At 36.2% G+C, this 24492-nt stretch overlaps 1 protein-coding gene across 1 annotated transcript in view; it reads left to right on the top strand.

Annotated features, from left to right (window-relative positions):
* Positions 1 to 24492, top strand: part of STXBP5L (syntaxin binding protein 5L) — a gene marked incomplete at its 5' end in the record, with an annotated part of 177968 nt that overhangs the window by 71179 nt on the left and 82297 nt on the right. The window contains one exon of the mRNA XM_083854399.1: positions 15470 to 15604. Within this exon, the coding sequence (XP_083710525.1) occupies positions 15470 to 15604 (135 nt within the window). The remainder of the gene's footprint in view (positions 1 to 15469; positions 15605 to 24492) is intronic.

The following is a 24492-nucleotide window of genomic DNA, read 5'->3' as shown; positions in this document are numbered from 1 at the left end:
CAGTGCCTTACAGCAGCACACACGAGCACAATGTGACAGAGTATTGGGTCTTTAAATCCATCTGCATGCACTTTGCACCAATGCCATGACAATGACACAAGTACCCTTCTGAGGGAAATCACCAGGTGACACAATCTGTATAACTGGCTTTGAGACTAGGTGTGCTGGCACAGAGAAAGAGAAATCTTTAAGAGCAGTTCTGTTAGCTGTAACTCACTATTAATTAGAAATTCGACTCTTACAGTTGAATCTTGCAGTATTTGAACAAGATGATGGTGAGTATTATTCCAAATGCTTGGAAACAAACTAAAACAAACCAAACCCAAAACAAAAAAAAGGTGGTTTTGAATAAGGTAACTTTTCTTGAGACTTTTCTTGAGTCTTAAGTCTACTGTCTTTCCTGACAGTAGCTGAATCTTATTTTATTTTCCTTACTGTATCTTTGCATGATTTTGTGTCTTGTGTTAAGAGCATTTTAAGTACTTCCTCTCTCCTTTGCAGATAAGCCTCATCAAAATGACAGCAAGAGGCTATTGAGTGAATATTGGTGACTGGCTGTGCAGTCACAGCAGTAGCTGTTGATTTGTGTTAGGGAACTTGTGGGTTAGTTAAAGTAGATTCTCTCTCTTATTGCCTGTTCAAGGAACTGGATTCCTGTGATAGCTTGCCTGCTCATAAATGAGCCTCCTGGTTAACAGTGTATAGCTGCAAACTCATTTATGTACTTCCAAATTAGCCAGGGGTCTGTCATCAAGCAAAGTTCTGTACAGTTGCATGGTCATGCCATACAACAAAACAGATTCTGATTACATGGTGTGGTATAGCATTCAATTATTGCAAAGAACCATAGAATCCAAGCATAAAGCAATATTTCACCATAAAAACATGCCACAGTTTTATGGAAAGGATGTAAATTTTCTCAGATTGATGATGAAAAAAAAGGGAAAGCCAAAAGAAGCGATGTGATTGGCATTCACTTCCATATCTTGATGAAGATTTTACAAAACATTCTTCTGGGGGCTTTTGTTTGGGGTTTTGTTGTTGTGGTGGTTGGTTTGGGCAGGTTTTGGTTGGTTGGTTGCTTGATTGCTTGGTTGGTTTTAGTTGCATAGTGTCATCTTGCATCAGCACTTGTCACTTTTGAAAGAATGGTGCTCAGAGGTTTCAAAACCCAATGTTTTTGTGCAATTCTTGAGCTTGAAAATATTTTTGAAGATCTTTTTTCTAAGGGGCTATACCTTAGTACTACAGGGCAGGAAAATGAACTTTGTCAAATATCACTTCAGAAAGACGAAAAGCTGGAAAGATTCTTCAGTGAGACTGACCCAAATCTTGTTAATGTATCAATTTACCACATGCCTCTGCGTTTTTCGAAAAAAAAAAAAAAATTTCTTTTTTCACATCTTATATAATGTTATGGAAAATTTCATATTGCACTTGACCTGTAGGGTCAATGGGAGCCATAAGCTCATCCTGGAAAGTGTCATGCAACCTAGCTGAAATGAAGACTATCTTGGTTATAAAAAGAAATCAAGCAAAAGCATTTTGGGTTTTTTTTTGTCTTCAGCACAGGTTAGCTAAATAATCAATAAAGAGCAAAAATATAAAACATAGATTTACTCATTGATACCAAGAAGCAACAGGTTTGATTTGATAGATTTGTGAGACTTTGCAATCTTCTGAAATAAAATGAAAAATTACATGATCCTCAAAATTTTCTTTTTGATAGACTTGTGAGCCTTCTAGTGGAGTGGAGCTGAAGGGACCTCCTCAGTTTGGTTCCCTCAGTGGCACACCAGAGAACTCCTATATCTGACTTTCTTGAATGAACAAGCAGACAATGCATTAAGATTTGCTCGTCCCTTTATGATCCCAGTAAGAAGGACACTGAAGGCCCTGTAAGTTAGCATTCAAAATGCTATTTATTAGAACTAACACTACAAAGAATGTCAGGAGAGCACAGGTGCTCTTGCATCCCTGTGGATGCTGAGAGCCCTGAGTTGGGCATTGTCACACAGGCCTTCAGTCAGCAGGTAACCCATCCATAGAAAGTGCCACCCCATTTTTGTCATCCAAGTTATTGCAGGATTTTCTTGTAAGGAGACAGCTGTGTGCATTATTCCTGCTATCAAACAGGAGAGACATAAACAGTAAAACTTCTTTCTGCACTGTTGGTGCAACCACCAAGTGGGAGCTGCCTGGCTTCTCAGTGAGAACAAGCTGGCTGTGTTTATCCAGCTTCCAAGGGGTACGTGCAGCTCAGCACAGCCTGGAGACCGCGCGGCACATGCAGCCCCTGGCGCCTACTTGGTGTCACCCGTGTGTGGATCACCAACTCCTCCACATGCAACAGTCCCCCACCCAGGGCCTTACACTGTTACATAACTGCTCAAGCTGAAATCCACTGTTTGCTCTTCAGGAAAATTGTTCCTTGTCAGTTTCATTCTTCTGATGGAAAGAAACCTTCCAGCTTCAAGACTAAATGTATTTTATGCCTCTTTTATTCCCGTTTGTTATGATATTCTGGTATCCGCATTGTCACGCATTTTAAATATTTTGTCTCTCCTTTGCAGATAAACAGCTCATTCATACACATTCACAGCTTGGGTTTTTGTTTGTTTTTGGGGAGTTTTCTTGTTGGTGGTTTTTTCCTCACTACAAAAATCAAGATTCTGTGTTTTCCTTTATAATTTTTTGTCTTTATTACCTTGTCTTTTCTTTGGGCTTTTTTCCTCATATCAATTCTCTTTGAGCTGATGATTCATCAAGGAAACACATTTTAGATAGGGTCCCATCTGTGCTGTGGCCATTGACAATAGCATTTTCATTTGTAATCTCTGCAGAAATATGTTTACTGATGCATGCAAAAATGGCATCTTCCTTTTATGTGGCTTCATCTTACCAGTGTTTGTGGTCTTGCTGTGATTGACTAATACGCCCATTACACTTCTTCCCTGATGTATATCTAGCTGGCAGGGAATGTTCTGCTTTTCAGTGCAAGACTTTAATAGTGGAAGCCAAGCAAGACAAGCAAAATTGATATTATCTTTTTCTATCACTTCTGTATCATGAACTCTAACCCTGAAGTGGAAGTTCTTTGAAGTTTGAGGCTATGCCCTCTGCATTTTCAATTTAATTCCATTTATGGTACTTTACTCATGCAGATTGTCCTTCCTCTGTAGTATTGTGTCCTTAGAGGTTTCATTAGTATTAGTACCAAGATCACTTGTGAAATTACAACAGCTGTAAAACTAATTCTTGAGAATCTTTCAAGTATCCAATTAAAAATTTTCCTTTTTCAGTAAAACCAAGTGTAAAATAGACAGTAAAAATAGAATTTTATAGCGATGTTTTTAATAAGTGCTGTATTGAGCATATTGACATATGCTGTATTTCCTATAATTTGAATATTCTGGAATAGCCTACCTTTGGTGAACCTACCTTCTGTATTTTACTATAACTTTCAAAATGTTTTCCTTTTGAAGGATTCCAAACCTTGGAGTTAGTGTTTATTTTTAAGTATAGGTGAGTAAGGAGTGATAACATTACAGTCAGAACATCAGATATAACAACATGACTTAATATTGTCAGGTTTAGTTTTTTTATGCTTACCGTCTTGGGTGGGATTTGTAATGCAATCTGAGAGTTGGTGCCACTGCAGCAGAAGTGCTCCAAGAGCTTAAGATGGCTATTCTGAAACCAGTTTAGTTTCTTTGTGCTTAAATTACATGAGGGTAAATGTTACTCTAAACTAAGATCACAGAAGCCCTGGTCATATTATTCATTCTAGAATATTAGAAGGATCTCTAATCCAGAGGATTAGAGGATTAGAAGGATCTCAGATCCAGAGTTGATTTTAAGGATCTCTGTTCTTTCTAAATGGTGGCTTTTACAGTCTTTCCCCAAAATATTTTTTAGTCCATCAGGATTCTGCCAATGTTATTATCGTCAGTTTCATTTAAATTTAAAAAGTCCTTAAATGCATTATGCCACAATATCTGCTTTTATATATGTTTGTTAAACAACTTCTCTGAGGGCAAAATGCCTAATATGCTTCATGTGAATTACTCTTAGAGCTAGCGGCTGTCTTCGATAGCAGAAGGGCAAAAAAAACCCCAAAAATAACTTACAACCAATCACTTGACACATGCACACATGAAACCATCATGGCCCATAGAGCTGCTGGTGAAATATGTGTACCTGGCACAATTACTTGAGGACTTAACAACAGTACAGGGCCCTCTGACCTGACAAACCCCACTTCTCCAATATATATCTTTCTTTGGATCTCCCTGGCTGTAGTTCTTTGTATTATTTCTCTGAGAAAAAAAGAGAATCTCTTCAAAATTCCATTTTGAAAAACATCTTTGTGAAATTTTGTTTTTCCTTCAGTAGGGAGGAAAAACATGTCCTGGTTTATTTAAATTTTATGTCCCCTGGCCACATGTGATTATTTGCCTGGGTTTCTTGCTTCTGGAAAAAATGCCTTAGCAGGAGTCATAATGTTACTATATGCTGTCAAACCTTACACTATATGCTGAGAAGTGTGCTGGTTGTTTCTAATGCTTTGTAAAAAATAAAGCATGTTTGTCAGTAGATTTATGGTTTTTTTGAGAAAACACAGGGTAACATGTTATGTTGTTTTCACATAGCAGCTATATTGCCAAATTGCTCTGAGGCCAGGTTTGAATAGCAACATTTGAAATATATACTCACAGCTATACATTCAACAACTGTTTCATGGTCTCAGTCATAACAAATGAGAGGCCCAATACTGCAATACAGACATGCATCATATTAGACAACAGGGGGGAAAAAAAGGCTTTTAAAATGTATGCAAGTTCAGGCAGCATAAACAGTCTAGACTATCAATTGGAATTTTCTTGTTACAGTTATAATGTAGATACGGGAATTATATGGTTTTCTCGTTTGAAGTTTTCAAAATAGAATTTTGGGACATCTTTCAGAGTTCTGTTCAGATCTTTCCTTTGGCCTTTGTTATATTAAATTTCCAGTCATATCTTAGAGCAATGAAGAACATGCACCCATCAGTTGCAGAAAATAATTTGGTTCTTGGAAACCACACCACCTCTTTCCTGCCCAGACACATGTCAGCTTCGAGCAAGAACCCAATGCAATGATTTAGGATACTTTTCCTTCTGTCACAATAAACTCTGGGCATTATTCCAGTAAATCAGAAATAGAGCTAGTAATGTCAGTGTTGAGATTATATCATTAAACAGTACATGAGCAGGAAGAGAAGAGAGACTACAGATTGCAGAAAAACAAGGACCATTAATCACAGAGTCCCTGTCTACTGAAGCGCAACAAATGAGAACAGCTGGTCTCCAATAAGTCTACATGATTTTAATTGATGGAAGCTGTTAAGGAAAAAAGCATGCATACAAAGAAAAAGCATACACATGTAAAATTATTTTTTCTTTGAAGTCAATTTAAGTATTTCAGTCTTATCCTGATTTTAGTGTGTCATTCAAAATGACTTGATTGATATTTATATAAAATTGGGTTTAAACTTATTTTAGTAAGAATGTATGATAAGCACAGATTTATGTATGCTGCAGCTAGCAGAGGGTGAAATACTAACATATCTTTACTTTTCTGTGAGCTCTGTGAAGTCAAACTGTTAGACAAAAGACAAGTTTCCACCTTTCATCTTTGAGCTAGGTCCCAATTTACTTTTTTGGCACTAGGAGACTGGGAACCAAAAACTGCATTTTTGATTTATTTTGTATTCAGTGTTGGGTGAAGGGATGAGAAAAACCCTACCCATAGGTGTTTCGGGGTTTTTAATGCAGATGCTACAAAATCAATGAAATAAATACATCAAAATCTTTCTCTTTTGAGACCATCATCCTCCTGTTCCAGCCTTTGTTATTTGACTTTCTTTCATTGCTAAGAAACTTAGTGGCTCTTCCTGTGCTCTGTATTGCCCATCACTGTCACTGTGTTTGGTATTACAACCCCATTTTTACTTAACCTTCAAAGAAATTTATGAAGGACAAGTGAAGTATTACAAATATGAAATAGTGATTTCACAAGCCAGTAGACAAGAGAAAAATCATGTACATTGTCTTTCCCCTGAAGATGAGAGCAAGAGTCTGTTCTCCAGCCCTGTTTCATTAATTTGCTCACCTCACTGATTTTGTGGAACTTTTATTCTCATTTTTGTTGTGTAATGACCTTGAGTCAGCATCAGAAATAAATTAGAAGTCAATGAAAAGTATGCTGCTTTCTTCCAGTATCTTTTTTTATTTAAGGAAGCGCGTTTCCATGTAATTTACTTATCTCTTTCTCTTGGGACCAAGTGTTCATCTTACACCTGTTCGATCCATAGCATTACTGTTGTGTACTAAAGATCTAGGCAGGGAGAAAGTGTCACTGTCACTGTCAGTGATCCTGCTCCTACAGGTAAGACACTCCAATGAATTTACAGTCAAAACCATAAAAGAGAGTTGACAAAAGAGGGTGTCTCTGCTATGCATTTGCCCAAGATGAAGGAAGGTAATTTTCTGTGATTCTGAAAATGAAACAAATTATCTGTAGCACAGGCTACAAAAGTTGTACATCCCCTTGCACACTGGGATTTCAAGAATGACTTCTAAGTTGTTCTTGAGCTCCAATAATGCCCATAACTTGCTGCAGTGCTACGCAGATACTCTTGGAGTTATTGAGGGTGGGAATTTCAATGCCTGTATCTTATAGGAAGCTATGTATGTGTTGTGGCATGCTGGACAGGGCAGGGTGACCTTCTGTGGAGTTATAAGAAGGTTAGTTATAAGAAATAAAACTGGGAAAAACCAAAGATCCTGTGGTGTGCTGTAGACTTTGGCTGTCCGTGTAAAGAGTTCATAATAACCTCATAAGATTTTATCTAAATACATAAATTAACTCTTCATTCAAGGGAGATCTCTGGGTTTACTCATTTAATCAAATGGAATGCATCTAAATGTATTTCTGAGCACGCTTTTTCTGATTTGGTCAAGGTTCTTTTGAGTTAACTGCTTGTAAATAATTTATGTTGGCACACATTACAAATGTTTATATAGTTGCTACACTGATGTTTTTTGTGGTTAACAAGTATTTTTTAAATGCTGTAAGCTGTTAACTACAGTTATGATTGCAAAGTCGTTTGAAATAGTAAGCTCACAAGTCAAGAGTGGGCCTGACTTCAGGCTTTTAGGGTTATTTCCCCTGTCCAGATGGTTTACACAGGAAGTTCTGGCTTTCGAAGAAACAGAGGAAGAGCCTACTTTTATTCTCAGTTGTTTTAACAGAAAAGAAGGGAACAAGAAACAGAATATATTATTTATAATGCTTTACCTTGAACTTTGTATTTTTGTTTTTAACACTTTAAAGGAATTATGAGCTATTAATGATCAGTCCCAATTTCTAAAAAACAGAATGCTTCAGAATGTGCCAATAGATCCAATGAAAAAAAAAGGGACAAAACCAAAATATCTTAAGAAAGAAATGTCTTTCCAGCTGCAATTCTTAAAATTTTATGGGGTTTTTTTTGTGCTTCTTGTATTTCTGTTTCTTATTCTTGTAAGTTTCTTATGTATAATATTTCAGGTAAGGGACGCCATGAAAAATGCTTTTATCTTAAACACTTTGAAAACAGCAGTGGACCACCAGCCAAATGACATATCTAAATAATTTGATGGAAAATAGATGCATAAGCTTTTTTGCTTTGTCAAAACAAATAATTGTGTAAGATATTTCAGCAGTATTTAAGCCTATTGGCCTTAAATGAAACTCTAAAGTGAAAATGTTTTCTTAACATTTCTTCTACATAGAATTCACAGAAATTGAAGTGGGAGTGGGGAGGAAGAAGGATGTCTTAATTATATGTAGGATTTTCAAAAATAGCTAGAAGTATACTTCGCTTAGGATAATTTGTACTGAAATTATAGTTTAGAGAGGGAATCCTGATTTGTTGTACCTCAGCATTCATAGAGCATTTCCCATCACTGAAACTCTTTAAATCAAGAGGTATCTTATAGTAATTTGTTCTAGCTCAAGTGGTAGTTAATTTGAAGAAATCAGATTAAATCAGTATTAAACAGAAGAGAGGAACCTCAAAGGTTTATTTCTTACATTCCAATCCACAAATTAAATTTTTGCTGTTGTACAAACAGCAGTGACTGTGATGAATACTTGTATCTAAACAGGTATAAAACAAAGACAAATAAAACTGCTCTGTGGAGTGATTGGGTAAGATGAATGGTCTGAGATACCAAACTTGAAAGGAACATTGGGAAGTAGAAGTCTAGAAAGTAACTGTTACCACTGCCTTGACTCTATTTTTCATTCATGTTTCTTTGTAAGGAACATGCATTAAATTGCCTCATGTAAAGCAATACATTTTACTGTCTTTCTTTAAAGCATTGACATCTACAGAGATAAGGTGTAAGCTCAAGTAATGGCATCAAGTGATCCTACTGTCTGCAGGTTTTCAGTTAGTAGCTGTTTGTTGTTATTCAGTCAGGAAATAGTCACAGTGGTATGTGAGCTAAATGATTACTTGTTTCATAGTTTTTGATTGTAAATACTTTATGACTTTCAATATTAACTTAGAATGTATTGGTAGAGATGATTCACTGAGTAGTAATAAACAGAATAGTCACATTCAACTCTGAATTTGGTGGAAAAATACAATTAACTTCTAGTTCTTACATTTCTCATTATATAGGTACTCTTCATATACCCAGTACTGTCATCACCTTTACTTACAGTGGATGCACTGTAGTCTTAAAACAACAAATATTTGAATAGTCTGTGTAATATTCTGGGAAAAAAATCCTGAGACAGTACTGTTCATGCACTATTTTGAGAATATAATTTAATTTAATATTCCTCTTGTGTTTTAAATAAAAATGGGGTTTATCCCATATTGTGCTGTCACCAGGATGCAATGCAATTTGTGTCCAGTGTGTTTTTAGCTCTACTTCACTTTCTTCTATGTAAGTAATTAAAACAGAAAATTAGACAGATCAACTGATTTTAATTCAAAATAAAGGTTGACTGTTGCTAGCAGAAAATATATGTAAAAGAGAAGATTTTTCTTATTTTAAATTTAAACTAAACCACATTTTTCAAAAAACAGGTTGACTTCAAGTTTCAACCTCAAAGGCATGTTTGGTTCATTCACTTTCCTCTAGGATCTGTGTGTGCTGAGCTGCTAGAAATTTTTGAAATTACCTTACATTGGTATTTGGAGAATCTAGTGTGAATAGTAGAAATGCTCATGTCGTGATTGGTATCACCAAGACCCTGAAAGGAAGGAGCTCTCCAGATGTATTGAACTGCTCTATATTTCATTTGACTCTTATTCAGCCAGTTAGTAATTTAAAGTATTTCCTGTGCTCTTACATCGGCCCTAGAGACTTGGCATACTCTGCAAGCACATTAATATGAGAGATGAAGTTAAACATTGGAATTCATAATAATGGAATTTATCTTGAGTTTCTGCCTTCCTAGGGCATTCTTGTATATAACAACACCCCCTGTAGCAGAGGAAATGTTGTTACTATGCACAGACCCAGTTCAGATTTATCTGGGGAACTGCACAACCATCTGCTGAAAACACATCACATCATGTGGATGGCAGACTGCATGAATTGCTGCTATTGTACATGTTTTTTACATGTCTTACAGTGCTGATGAGCTCCAAATTTATATATAGACCAGGAAAAAGATTAAATACCTCCAGAGGCCAAATAGTTCATAACTTACATCCTTTGCTAGATCTGCTAGAAACAACTCCTTTCTTTCATTGTCTGTAGTGTTAACCTGTGCTTCTCTTTAGGCACTTCAGGTCAGCTACAAATTACTTTTCCTGAATATCTGTCCAGATCTTCCTGTGTCCATTTGATGACTTAAAGCAATAATCTCAGCTTGAATACCCTCTACTAAACTGATGGAAAAGTAACCTTACACTTGCTGAGAATACTGGCTACCCAGAAGCTACCTCAATTCACTTTCAACCCCTCGAGAGGGAGGCGGCACTAGATGAGTCTGGTGTGCTTTGTTTTGTATTACTTTTGTTCAAAATTACCGAAAGATTAAGGGAGTATGAGGAAAGAAAATAAATTGGGTGGAAATAATTTATGCTTGCTGATGGAGGGAGAAGAGGGCTGATATAGTCATGAAGCCCCCTCAGCAGAGGTATGTTTTTTGTTGGAGTGAAGAAATCCTGCAGTCAGGAAGGAAGGGAAGGGCTTATGCAGTGGTTTTCCCTGTTGTGAATATCCATTGAAGGCTACACAGGCCACAGATTCCTCTCTAAAGGAATCCTTTCAAGGACCTGCTTTGAAAGAGGACCTGACATAACATCAGCCAGTCATTGGCAGGGATGATGCCCAGTCTATCAGGTGGCAGTGCCAAGAGAACAGCTCTTGGGGATGACCCGCTGAAGGAAATAGCAAAAATTGGTAGAAAGTACTGAGGGCACCAGAGGATGCTGGGGGAAATCCCTGGAGTTAGGAAAAGAGCCATAATCACTGCAATGAAAAGGTAGATTTCTCATAACCATAACCATCTTAAGAAAGTGATCAACTTTCTCAGCAGCTGAATTCATCCATGCTGGGGCAATGCACTGTAAATTTGGGTGTAAGACAGTGACAGTCCCTTAGGAGTCACTAAGAGTAGAAGGCTGGGCCAGGATCCTGACTGACGTGCCTTGCAGCTACTGGGATTGCTTCCTGTCAGCTCCTCATGTTCCCAAGTTAATGCTCCTTCGTGTTTTATCTCCCTCTTTTCCTGTCAGTTTGTGAGATTTCCATATTTGCTGAGAACCTGGACACTGTAGTTTATTTTGGTAGTATTCTGAAAGGGAGTCCAAGCTGATGTTTATTTTCTGTAGGAACTTACAGAAACTGAATACTGACAGACCATGCTGGGCATAAGGAATACACAGTTTTTATGCTTGTTCATATTTAAGATTATCTGTATAAAGGGAAAAGCCATAATATGAATTTAATTGCAGTTTTGATATCTATGAATGAGCAACTAAATAATTAAATTAGAATAATTGTTTCTCATTTTGACAAAATGCAATTTATTCTCTACCCTTCAGCAGGTCTCCACCCTCACCACCAGTGTTCCAGGAAAACTTTTCATGCTAAAAATAGAAAAACAAAAATGAAAAAGCAGAGGCAGAAAGAGGCATTCTCAAAATTACCTTTTCTGTTTCTTAGATAAATACAGTTAACATACTAAATATGATTTTAAGCAATCTGAGAGTTTTTACTAATACTTTAGAGGTTATGGCATGCTAAATAATTTCAACATTGTAGTATTCTGCTAATATACAGTGAGTTTTTGGCCATGGTTGTTAGAATGTAGAGTGCTGTGATTTTCTAAAAATATACTTTTTCAAGATTTGCTAGCCAGAGTATATTCCTTTCAAAAATAAGGTCAGTGTTTTGACAATGCCTCTTTCAGTTATTCCATTATACCTTTTATATTAATTGCATAATTTATGTAAATAATATGTTTAATTAGTTACATAAGGTATGTTTTTAGCACCTTAGCAAAATAATATTCCTTACTAAATTCTGATTAAAATGTTTTAGTTAGTACCTCTTGATTTTTATTTTTTTTTTAAATACAATATCCTACAGGATATTCTATATCCTGTTTTGTCATTTGGAAAAAATTATACAATGTTTCAGATTGTTCTGGCAGAATAGAGGCACCATTTTTGGTATCAATTCATCTATTTTTTGCTATTTCTTGTAATGATCACTAAGATTCATATTGTGGTTTGCTGCTAAGAATGTATAATATCCGCATTTCTGGCTCAGTTTCTGTTAAGTGATCAACAATGAGAAAGTCCTCAAGTTTCCATTTAATTCTGTTACATGTTATCTCAGTTGGATTGACAATCTGATTAAACTTTGTCAGAAGCACTTCATACTGACATAATTCAGTACAACTTCTAACTTCTTAAGAGGAAAAATAGCCTTTCTTTCTTTCTGGCTTATTGACTTGTTTTTGTAATGGCATGAAAAGACATCTTAATTTGCTTGTGGGATATATGAATAATAGAGTCATATAATAGAATATCTTTCATCCACACTGAAAACTACAGTGTGAGACTTCATTGTTTTCTCTTGAAGAAATCGTTATGTAATTTCAGTACTTACTGAGATGGAAGATGTTCATTAAAAATCTGAGTCTTGCTTCAAAGCTTGCAAGCCTCAAAGTCAAGTTAATATTTTCTGTAGAAGTGAAAAGTCAATAGTATATAAAGCAGTTTGAATTTAATTTACATAATGTAAAATAAAACTGCTTCAGAGAAGTGCAGAATTTTAGGAGAATATGAAAATCATATGGCTTTCTTTGGTGTAGCAATATATTATATTAAGATGCCTAATAATCCCCATGCTCTAATAGGTTTGTTACATACCTGGATTGTCTTTAAGGGAGTGCTATTTTATTATAAGCTCACATGTTATAAAAGGTTTCATAATGACATTTATACACTTCATAATTAGACATTTCATAATGTTCAATAACATTAAACATTAACAGCTTGGGTAAACAATAAAGACTCATAAGGTAGTTTTATTCATGGAACATGCAGGGTGCTTTCTGACCTGGCTGTCCCATAAATTTATCAGAACAAAATTAAATTATTTAAGAGGAAGTAGCTGGGCTTAAGAAAACAGTCATGGCTGTGGTGGGTTTTTTTCATTCTTTAGCAATATCTAATTCTCTTTTGGTCCTTCATATTGTGCATCCAGGCTTAGTAGTGACTGGTGTCTGGGATTTCAGATAGGCCAGCAAGATATTAAGTCTAGTAACTTATGACCTAACTACTTATTAGTAGTTACTACATTGGTCTGATTTTTCTCTTGCTGTAGGACCTTGTTCTTAAAGCATTATGTTCTTGAAATTTTAAACCTAAGGTAGGCAAACAGAGGAAGTGCAATATCTGGTAATGCAGACACCCACTTTGCCCACTGGGTGTTGTGACAGTGTGTTCTAGAGATTATGACGTGGAAGCAAATCTCAAAAAGGATGAAAAGCAGCCCAAAGCATCCTCAAACAGTGTGTGAGGTGATGTTGAAATTGTATTCATTATCAGGAACATTGGATTCATTCTTGCAAATGGGAGATCGAGTTTTCTGCAGTACGCCATAGTGGCTTGTGATTAGGTTTAACAGAGGACTGAAAAGTAGTATTGTCCTAAGTGGACTTGAACCTGTTTAGTCTGAAGATATTACTCCAAGAATTTGGAGTAGCAGCATTGAAGTCAAATAGGACTCACTTTGGAACTTACACGTTTTTATCAGCCACTAGACAGGTACATTTTCAACACTTTCAAGTCAAAATTACCTCTTCTTCCTGTAATTTAACAGTTTACTACAAACAAGTGTTGGGTGAGCTTCAAAATGAAGCAATTAAGAGGGTTTATTAGCTAGAGAAGTTTTTTCATGGGCTGGGACCTAACAAAGCACCCATATGCTTTGCAGAGCAAGAAAGAGAAGTAGAGGTAGTACAGATATGCAAGAAATGAAACAACAACAAAAATGGACTAAATATGAATTTAACCAGAAGTGAAGGAAATGGTGCACCTGAAGAGAAAGCAAAAGAAATAGAGTTGTTTGATTTAAAGGAAAAGGATCAGGAAGGATGTGAATAACAACTTCCCATTGACACTATAAACCCAAAAGGGCAAATGATTCCTTGCACCTGTTATGAGCAGAAGAATAAAGCTCATAGCTTGAAGTCCATCAAGGATTATGTAGGTGGCATAAACCTTCTGTAGTTGTTTCTGTTGGATCTTTGATGGTCTGACTGCACCCACAATATCAATACTATGCTGCTGCTTGAAGTTGTTTTCACTTATGCATACTAAAATATAGCTCCCATTCTCAAAGCAATTCTTTAGAAAAACCTGGTGCTCTTTCCACTGAAGGTGTCAGAATTATTGCCAAAATTAGACAACTGATGGTAAAATTTAGCCCTGGACAGAACAAAGATGATCTCATATTTAGGTCTCACTTTAATCAATGAAAGAAGATTTCTGTGAAGAGTAAGCCTTATTCCATGATAATTTTCTCTATAAATTACAATGTGAAGACTCCATATTTCAGCTGTGTTCAATCCACTGTGATGCATAAGTACAAAAAAAGTAATTTTCCTCACTTGAATGAATTTAGCATTAAATGTACTGACAGTTTATTAGATACTTGGAAAACTACAGAACTTTGCAAATACTGTGTATAGTCTGTTTGGAACCTTTTTATTTGGTGGGAGTGCTTTACGGGGAACAATTACATAAAGTATATTTAATTTGTATAATTATTGAACACTTTCTTAAAGAGTGGCAAATGCTCTACTCAGAGGACTTTACTTGACTGAGAGAGCCAAATTACTGAAAGATTGCCAACACCCCTCTCACTCCTCTGTAATAAATTCAGAAAAATTTCTGTACCATAAGAATGAAAATTTTAAATATGCATTGTTTTAAATACTATATGTACTTTTGTGGTGGTTGAAGGTGCTAAGAAAAAAAAAAAAAAATCAAGTTTGTATATAAAAGCCAGAAATAGCCTGTTTGTGGAACTGAGTGATAAATATAATAACATGTGACATAAAAAGCAAAATACTTGTTTTTTTGTCAGAATTTACAAGTCTGTACCATAAAGTTGGATTAGGCTTCAGTCTCTGTAGGTAGCTTGCATTCATTTAAAATTTAGTAGCAAATGTTTTCTCATCTCATATAGATTTAGTTTCCTTTTAGTGTAGAATATCTATATAATAACCATAATATGAAAGTAACCTGAACCTACTTATTTGTCATCTGTGAAAACTTCTATGTATTATCACGAGAAATCGTTACAACTTCTTTCCAAGTTAATGTAACACTTTTTCATCACCTTGTAACAAGTGTAGGATTCATCATGTCTGTGGTAGTTCAGTTTTGATAAATGCTCTTATCTAATTAGGGCCCTACTCTTCCAGATGGCAAATAAATGAATGTTTTCTTGTATGAATTATGGTGTTATACTTCTGTTGTGCAAAACATGAATCCCACTGATGTCTACAAAATTCTGTTTGTTCAACTGGATAATCTGCTTATTCTGAGAAAGGATATAAGAAAGCCTTCCTTGAGAATCATGAATACTATCAGAGTACAATTTACATACTCATGGAGATAGATAGACTTAGTTCAGTGCTCAAAGTAGTGCTTCTCTTTTGTCCTGGCATTAATATTGGCAGACAGGATGGCTCTGTTTTGTTTCATATTCTCTTTTATGATTTTCCTGAAGATGACCCCCAGAATCTATACATTCTTCAGAATGCCTGCTGGGCAGGCTTTTCTCAAGTTATAAAATGGAAATAATAATTCTTTCAGCTGCAAAAGTATTAAAAATATTGTTTATGTGGTATTCAGTCACTATATTTTGTTGTTTTCTTTTCTTTTCTTTTCCAGGATTACTTACTGCCATCTACCTTTCCAGAGTAAATGGCTTTATGTTGGAACAGAGAGAGGAAATACACACATTGTAAATATTGAGTCCTTCATTCTTTCTGGATATGTTATCATGTGGAACAAGGCAATAGAGCTGTAAGTGCAGATTATTTTTTTTTTCATTTGTATGTGAGGTCATTTTCATAGCTGTCTAAGTTTAATTTTTAAGAATTATTTGGTTTTGCAAATATTACTAGATCTTTTGAAGCCTTTAATTTCAGTGAATGCATTTGCAGTATTAACTGGGTTTTTACAGGACATTAAGAATCAGATTTATATTATAGACCATGTAATTATATTTCATATAAAAGAAAAATAATTTGGTGTACTGTTTAACTGTGAAGTTCCACGAAATACAGAAAGTCTTTAATCACTAAAATTCAGATTGTGCTATTTTTATGAGGAAAGCTCAATCCCATATCATCTATCCTGTGAAGAGAATAATGGAGGATATTTGCCCTAAGACTCTACAGAAAACTTTTCTTCATTGAACTGTGGAATCATTTAGATGAGAAGGGACAGGGGGAGGTCTCTAGACAAAGCCTCCTGCTCACCACAATGAGAATTTCAAGGTTAATTCAAACAGATCAAAACCTGATGAAGTGATAGGAAGGATAATGAGTGCCTACTAAATGGTAGTTCTCTAACAAGCCAAGCCAGGTGCCTCTGTTGGGGGTATGAAATGGAAAGAGACATCCAAACACCTGACTAGGATACATCTATGCTTCCTGCAAGTAAAAGCCTTGACAGAAATGAAAAACTCTTTCTCTGCTGTTTCCTCTCTGAAGTTCCAGCAAGAGGAAGTTCTGTAGGAAAGCTCGAAGTACTTCTGGCAGTTTCTGAGATGTTTGCTCTGTGTTGTGAAGGACCTGTAACCTCTGGTAGTAAACTGAAACACAGTGATATCAGTGAACTAAGAGAACAGTAGCTAAGAGCAGGGTTACAGGCCTGCAGTGTAACCCCAGTTCTTAAAAATTCCTTCCCTTTTTTCCCCTCTATTATTATAATTATTTTTATTATTATACTAATCACTCTGTCTCCCAGGTTGAACTGCCTCATTTTCTTTCTTCCTCTCTGCCCTCACTAAACTTCATAGGCACAATTGTACAAATCTAGGTTTACCTTCAAAGGATATAAAACTACTAAATTACTACTTGAATAAAAGGATTCAAGTAGTAATGAGGATTCAGTCTGCTGGTAAATCTTCTTTCCTGTTCTGAATTTTGCAATGTTTGGTTGTTCTGCCCCTGTGAGACTGCTCAGCTCTGTTTAGCAGTTTTGGCTGCAAAAAGTAACATTGGAAAACATGGTTTCCATTGGAGAATGAACATTTTAATGAGTTATTCAGGTGGAAATTATGATAATAGTTTTCTATTTCTCACTTTGTTTTGGTGACTGACATATTGGAGGGCTGTTTGAATCCTATATTCTAGAGTGTCTGTGTTTACTAATATTGAATAGATAAAGTCTTTAAGTTTTGGGGAACAACATGTTTTCATTTTGTGTGCACTTGTAATTTTCTTTCCTCCGGAAACAAGGATGTTTCTGTTCTGTAGGGAAATAGATCCAAAAGTTTTTTATGGACTGGAAGCCTTCTACCTAGTTTCTGTTTCTAATTATTTCAAAATTCCTTTGGATAAATGTTTTTAAATTATTTTAGTGGCCATGACAAACATTTTTCATGAGAATAGAATAGAATGATGCCTCTCTTTCTATGTAGGAAATAAGGGCTGCTTTCTAACAAGCTTCACTACTGATTTGTTGACAAAGGCTCAATGCTGTGCAATACACTACCTCTCTAGAACCTTCAAGGAAGCAAGCAGTCCCTCCTAATTATCTTCTTTGTATTTTCTATATGGGAAAGTATCTAGATTTTCCAAAATTTCCATAAGTTGTGAAAGGTAATGACAGCATAATAAATATAGACTGTGTCACCTCGAGTACTTGGAGGTGCCGTATGGTTGCTAAAATAGGTTCTTCTTCTAAAAAGCAAGTTTGCCATGTACTGTTTTGCAGACAGGTGAGCACAGGTATTCATTCATTACTGCTTCCAGTTCTACCAGTCTTACAAGGAGAAATTGATACATATAAGTGTGCTTCTCTAAAGCTCCACCCTCTCCATCCAATCTTATGATGTACTCCTGGATATGGAGTGGAGGAGGTTGTCCTTGTAAATATTTTGCAGGTGGACAGAGGATCCTATGTGTCTCTAGATAAGCTTCTCTGTATTAGAGGAAGAGGCTGGTGGGAATAATGGTGATGTTTGCCACAGCAGCCACTTATATGGATGCTATAGTCCCTCTGAAGTTGAAACTGGGTGACTCAGTAATGTAATTTGAACTCTGTCTGGTAATAAACTATGATGTCTCTTCCAGTACTGTTGCTTTCCTGCATGTAAAATGGAATGTAGATTAGCTTTTAAAGGAAATGTTATTAATTTAAAATGTACTTCATGAGACTGAGCTTATGATTGTAGACTTTCCTTTAGAATAGTACTGAGGAAAAGGTTTGAGAGAACAGTTTTATTTTTGGCCATGGATATGTTTTGATTTGATAATATTTTTGAATTTCCACATTATTTTCACACAACTTTTACATATTTTTTACATTTTAGTATTATAGGATCATAAAATAATTCATGTGGTAAGGCTTCTCTAGAATTTTCAAGACCAACTTTCTGCTTACAGGAAAATCAGGTTGTTCTGGGGTGTTAGAGTTCACAGGGTCTGTTGATGTTAGGTGCTTTCAAAGATGAAAGAAAACAAGAAAATATATGTATGTAAAATCCAGGAAAATCTTTAGCCTTGCCATGAACAATGTAAGGGGCAATGGTGCTCATTACATTATGTTAAATTCTAAGTTAATGGTAACATTTCTGAGTGTTAGGTTAGCTTGAAGATGTCATTATTGTCTATAAAGCTTAGAAGGAAAGGGATTACCTTTTGTGCAATCATGTGGCTTTCAAACTTATTGGCAAGAAAAGACCAGTAAAAACCATTGCCCTGCTGCTATATTCAAGTCCTCAGCTTAGATGGAGGGTTTATAAATAAAATTTTAAGTGTTTCAAGTTTGTGTATCATCTGCTCTAACAAGCCTGAAGGAGTTCTTCCCGCTTCACACAATTCTCATCCAGTTTCTAAAACTGAAAGTCTACCAACATAACTCCTCTTTCTTTTAATCGTTCCCCCCCATACTTTTCACTGATTTGCATCTACCTCTAATGAAATCTCTGTGTAACCCTCATCCTCAGAAACAACCAAATATTTTGAGTCAGTGAGGCCTATCAAGTGACTGCAAATTTTTTTTTTTTTGTAACAGCTATTCTGTTGCAGTGAAAGATTGAGGTGAAAACACTTGGTAGTTTGAAGACTTGAAGGGAAAACAGGTTTAGATGCAACATTTTTAGACTTTGCATATGATACAAGAAATCTGATCACCTTGTCCTGCCCAGCTACTTTTACTTACAAATTGACATTTGGAGCAGAGGGGTTTTTTTGTGATTTTCTTGTCTACTTTTTGTTTACTTTTGTATCTGAAAGATCTTTAGAGACGTCTTTTTTAAGTGATAGTGGTTTTTTGTTTAGAAGCTTCTAGCAGAGGCACATGTCAAAAAGATGATTGCAGTACATATTTTATCATAAGAGACTATCGTCTTCTCTTACAGGAGAAATCATTCAGTGAGCTTAAACACTATCTAAAGTTAGTTAGAAATTAAGGCCTGAACACCTAATAATGCAAAGGAAACCAGGGGTTTTTCTGTTGTTGTTTGGGGGTTTTTTAATACTATTTTCAGAATTATTTAAGTCTTCACCAATTCTAGACATTACAGGAAAATTTTCCTTTTTAAATCATGTGCACTGTCTGTGTCTCAGTGGACCTGTCCTTGAAAAGAGCTGAGAAAAAACACAAGCATATGGGTACCAATTCTTGTCTCAGCCATTTCTATCATCTCATGCATTATCACTACTTCAGGCCACACTGAAGCAATCTTCTCAGCTAAGAATGAATAAATTAAAACTTTTTCACTTGTCATTTCTCTGTCATGTAGCAGAGATAGTCATGTGCCAGAGGGGTTTGAGGCTCATGATACTGTTTGGTTTTCTACTCTCTTAATAAGCAAACTGTTTCTCTCTTTTTCTTCCAAATGTTTGGAAACAGCTTTGGAAAAGAAAAATAGTCAATGAGCCCAGCATGTCTCCATTTATTCCAACTACAATGAGATCAATTTTCACAGCATGATCATACATTTGGGAAGGTCATCTGGTGTTGGAAAGCAAAACAAGATCTTTATATGTCTTCTAAACTTAAAAAATGAAAAATCTGCATTATAAACCCCCAGGAAGATTCCAGTGTTTTAACACCCCACTATCGAATGAATAAATAACTGAAATTTGCCAGAATTAATGGGATTTAGAGGATCAAAGAATTGGGCAGACTGGAACTCAATTATGACAGAGCCACAACTTGGTATCTCCTTTCTTAGCCCTTTGTTTGCCCAGCCACGTTTCCTAAAATGGAGACTCAGAATCAGCAGATCCATAGCAGTGAGGGAAGACAGTACAAAGGAAGAGAAGTAACAGTCTAGAAGAATCTGCTACTCCCCTCTGTGTGCAGACCCAAATGGAGATAGTTATTGCTATAAAGAAAGCGCAATTTTCAGGGCTTCCTTCTTCTGGACATTTCAGGAAGTGCGTCTAAGGTTCAGAGTTGCATCTTGAGGTTGAACTGATCATTGCTTACTCCATCTCCCAGCTTTGATCCAGAGCATATGAGTAATGTGTCTGACTTACTCATTTTCTTAAATTTCTCTATGGCTCTACCAATGAAAAGAAGGTCTTAAGTTCCCTGGAGCATTGCACCTTTGTGGTAGGGGAGGAACTGTGGGACATATCTGACTATCGACACTGAAGTATTTGTCTATGCACATGTTTTTTTCAGTACTGACAGATTGAGTCAATTTCAACTTCATAACAATGATTAATGTGGATGTTTTCTTTCTTTTTCCCATTGTCTAACTCCTTTTATCACTTTCTAACACCTGATTTTTATTCTTCTCAGAAATCATCAGAAGTATTTCTTCAATTGTGCAGGCTATTTTTTCTTTCAAAAGGAAAATTATTTTGATTTGAATCTATTTTGTCATGCTGTACTTTTACCTGCTTTAAAAATTGTCTTGGTATTTGAAGTTCTTACGACAGTATTTAAATAATTTGATTTCTTAGAGAGCATAAAACATTCCAGGATGATTGAGGAATACATCATCTATGTATTTTCCACATTTTGCTGGGTCCAGATTGTAACATTGCTGAAGATGTCTTTTTGAGCTTTCTAATTTTAGGATAAAATAATCAAATAAAAGCTTCCATCCTTAAAAGTCTTTTGAAGACTGTTTTATGGTTACTGCTGTCTTAATTTCAGGCCAGTTCTTCTGAGTAAGAGTCACATCTTACAGCATAACCACTCTCTCATTTTCCCAAATGAATATACATTGAGTAAATGAGTACCTGCTGCTGTCAGGAACTTCTGATGAAGTGCAAAACAACTCAAAGTATCAGTATCTTCTTAGCAAACACATAGTTTTAGTTCTGTACTGCTGTCATGGGAATCTTTGGTTCAATTTTTCAATTCTGCAGTCTGTTTTTTGGGCTTAAAGGTCAACGAAAACTATGAAGTGTTGCAAAGTTTTGTATCATTAGCTCATACTTCTTTCTTGCTCTGTTGAAGTTAGATTTCATTTCAGGATTTTTTTACTGCAAATCACTGCTGATATTTTTTGGACTTGACCTTCTTTTTTTCTTTTTTCTTTCTGTTGTGTATTGACTTGGATTTGTGTTTTATCCTTTTTTGTGTCTTTTCAGAGCTTTCATTTTCTCAGTCACTCTCAGCTGTACCCTGGCTGCTATTTGGGAATGAAAAACTCCGTGCTTAACTATTTCACTTATGCCTTATTTTCACCTGCTGATTCTTCTTTATTTTTCCCTTTCTCAAGGAATAGGATCTAATTAATTTTTTTGCAGCTCCCCAAAGCCAGCTTGAAAGAATGCCTATATACAAATATCTGTCATCAACACTAGAGTACTTCATTCACAATAGCTTCAAATCAAGTTGGTTTTCCAGCACCTCTTCATCCTTTCCGTGAGCTGTTAGATCTCTGCTTTTGCATTTAATATAATTCAATGGCAGGGTTTTATTCTTTGTAGGCAGTTCCAGAATGACAGTGTCCAACTCTCCAATCTCCTGGACAACTTTACTGCAATAGCAATGAGGGGAAACAGAACATTTTATGTATACTAAAACAACTTAAGGCAAAATGAGATTTTGTGTGTAGACACTTCCACATGCAGGATAATTTCCTGTATGAAAGCAGTAATTATTGTGTCTGTAGGTCTTATACCATTTCATGGGTTTTATAAAATGATGTTATTTACATAATATAGTTAACTAAATAATTGCTTTGTTTGATCCGGGTTGTAGCGTAGTCATGATGTCTGCCCTCAAGAGAAATTGACTGTAGAGCCTAATGCCTTGCTCTCCTTTTATGAACAACACTTCCCTAGGGCTCCAAAAGATATTGTTGTTATTTCTATTTATACAGATCTTTCTTGAGGAGACAGGGAGATGCAAGAAGTGAGGCACTCATCTTGGTTCTGGTCTTAGTGTGGCACAAAGGACGGGGTTTGGGTTCCTCACGCAGTCCTGTACCCAAAGGGAAATAACATCACTTCAGGAGAAGCAAACCAGAGAAGATTTATCATGTCACTGTTTCTGTATCCAACCATTGGGCAGGCTCAGAGCAACAAGCAAAAGATCTTACAGAATTGTGGAAGTTGCAATGCTTTCACACACAGCCTTCTTCCTTGCTCCACCTGAACTGGGATTATTTTGTTTCAGTTTATCCTCCCCTAAGATAGGATTGTGCATGTTCATCCAAAACCAAACACCAAACTTAATGCTGCATCTTGTGAATATTCCTTGTTATGTAGTCCAAAGAATTTTTGATGCAAATACTTTACCTGCTGTGTATAAAAAAATCAGTGTTTCTTGGAGCCCTGGAAAGGCAATGCAGGAGGACTGCCAGGGAATAAATAGCTCTACACTTCCAAAAAGCTTCAGGAACATCTTTTGTCATTTGTGTGTGTTCTTACCTGTGATGGCACATGTGAAATTGGTTTTGGTATATACAGCTATTTGAAAAGGATCCTTTCTGCTTTCCTGACAGAAGCCATGTAATGACTGCTAAACTTAATAGACTCTCTACTTACTCTCACCTACGTATAAACAAAGCTGGCCTCTGTTAAGCGATCAAGGGAATTGTGAATGGTGGATCCTGGCTGGTTGTGAAACCTCCACCCAACTGCTCTCTCACTCCCTGTCCTCAACAGGACAGGGAAGGAAAGTAAGATGGAAAAGTTAATGATCAAGGTAAACCCAGGAAAATCACTTACCAGCTACTGTCAATGGAGAAAACCAGACTTGACTTGGAAAAAATAATTTAATTTATTGCCAGTTAAAATAGAGAAGAATGGTGAGAAACAAAGACAAAAACTAAAGCCCCTTTCCCCCCAAATCCTCGTGTTTCCTAGATAGATGATGTTTATGTGAAAACTAAGCAATGGTTTGTTGAGTCTTTTGATAGAGTGATATACCTGACAGTCTTAATTTTAATAGAAATGAAAGAAAATGAAGAAGCCAGAGCAAGCCAAGTATTATACAAAACAACTAAATCATTAAAACAAGAAGTAAAGTAATATGAATACTAAGAGAATACTTAAATATAGAGGAAAGACAATGAGGAAAAATAAAATCTCATACATTTAGTGCACAGACTTTGCTATCAACTTAGGTCTCAGCTTTGCTGATAGTGTATATAAAGCTGTTATTCAACAAAACTAAAGAAATAGCTAGGTGCATAATAATTTAATTATAGTACTCTTAAAAGAGAAAAAAAAATGCCTAAGAAAAAAAAATACCCACATCCTACAACATTAATACAGTGCAGTAAATCCCAGGATCCTCCAACTACGACTTCAATAGGGAAATGGAGGAGATTGGAAAATGTATTGTATTAGTGGAGGTTTTCAGCTGATGTTTTAGCATGGAAATTTGAGGCTACACCCCGCAGGAATATAAGATAAAAATAAGACTGGTAGTAAAAGACAGGGGGGGGTTTACATCATTTACAGTGGAACAAGGAGCTTGTGTGACCATGAAGGTATACTTACCCTAAAGGGTGGAGGACAGCTCATGTAAAAGTTTGCTCTACCCAAAGAGAAATTGATACATTCTTTGGTAAGCAATGTCATATGTATCCTTCAAAGAAACTGGTTGCACAGATTTATCTCAACTGTTCATGAGTTTTAAAATTAGTAGGTACAAAGAACTGACTAAGTGGAATCAATCTATACCTTAGAAAGTATGCTCTTTTCCTTTCTCCCTCCATTTGTCGTGATTTTGTTAATATTCCTGGTCATGTACCAAGACTGGCCAAGCAACCCACCATGCATCCTGGTTGGTTCAATGGCCTGGGATAGCTGCCCAACCCATTGTTTTGTTGGCTTCTTCCATGTGCTTCTGCTACCATCTTGTTTGTCCCCAGCTTTCTGGGGAAACATGTCTGATGTTTGCTTGCCTCTGCTCTCTCTTATGTCATCTGCCTGTGGTTCTTACCTGGCTAAAAAGTGCAAATTCTTATTCTGTGTCTTCTCTTCTTGTTTTTTCCTCTTGTACTCACCCTTCCTCCTTTGCCCATCACTGCACAGGCAGCATATACTCCAAACAGACCTAGTTCTTTCCATCAAAATACTCTGACCAGTTCAGGCAGGTGAATCTATGTCAGAAACAATGTTTGAAACAGCCTAGAATGTCCCAAACTGTCACATGCACTCCCTCAGGACAGATGTACAAGACATGCGTAGGTCTAAGCACTGCTTGCAAACAACCTCATCTCGTCCCTCAGTTCCCTGTCACTGCCTACCTACCCTGCC

The sequence above is a fragment of the Zosterops lateralis genome, assembly GCF_965231275.1.
Source record: "Zosterops lateralis genome assembly, chromosome: 2".
Taxonomy (NCBI): domain Eukaryota; kingdom Metazoa; phylum Chordata; class Aves; order Passeriformes; family Zosteropidae; genus Zosterops; species Zosterops lateralis.
This window is presented reverse-complemented; position numbering and strand designations above follow the sequence as displayed.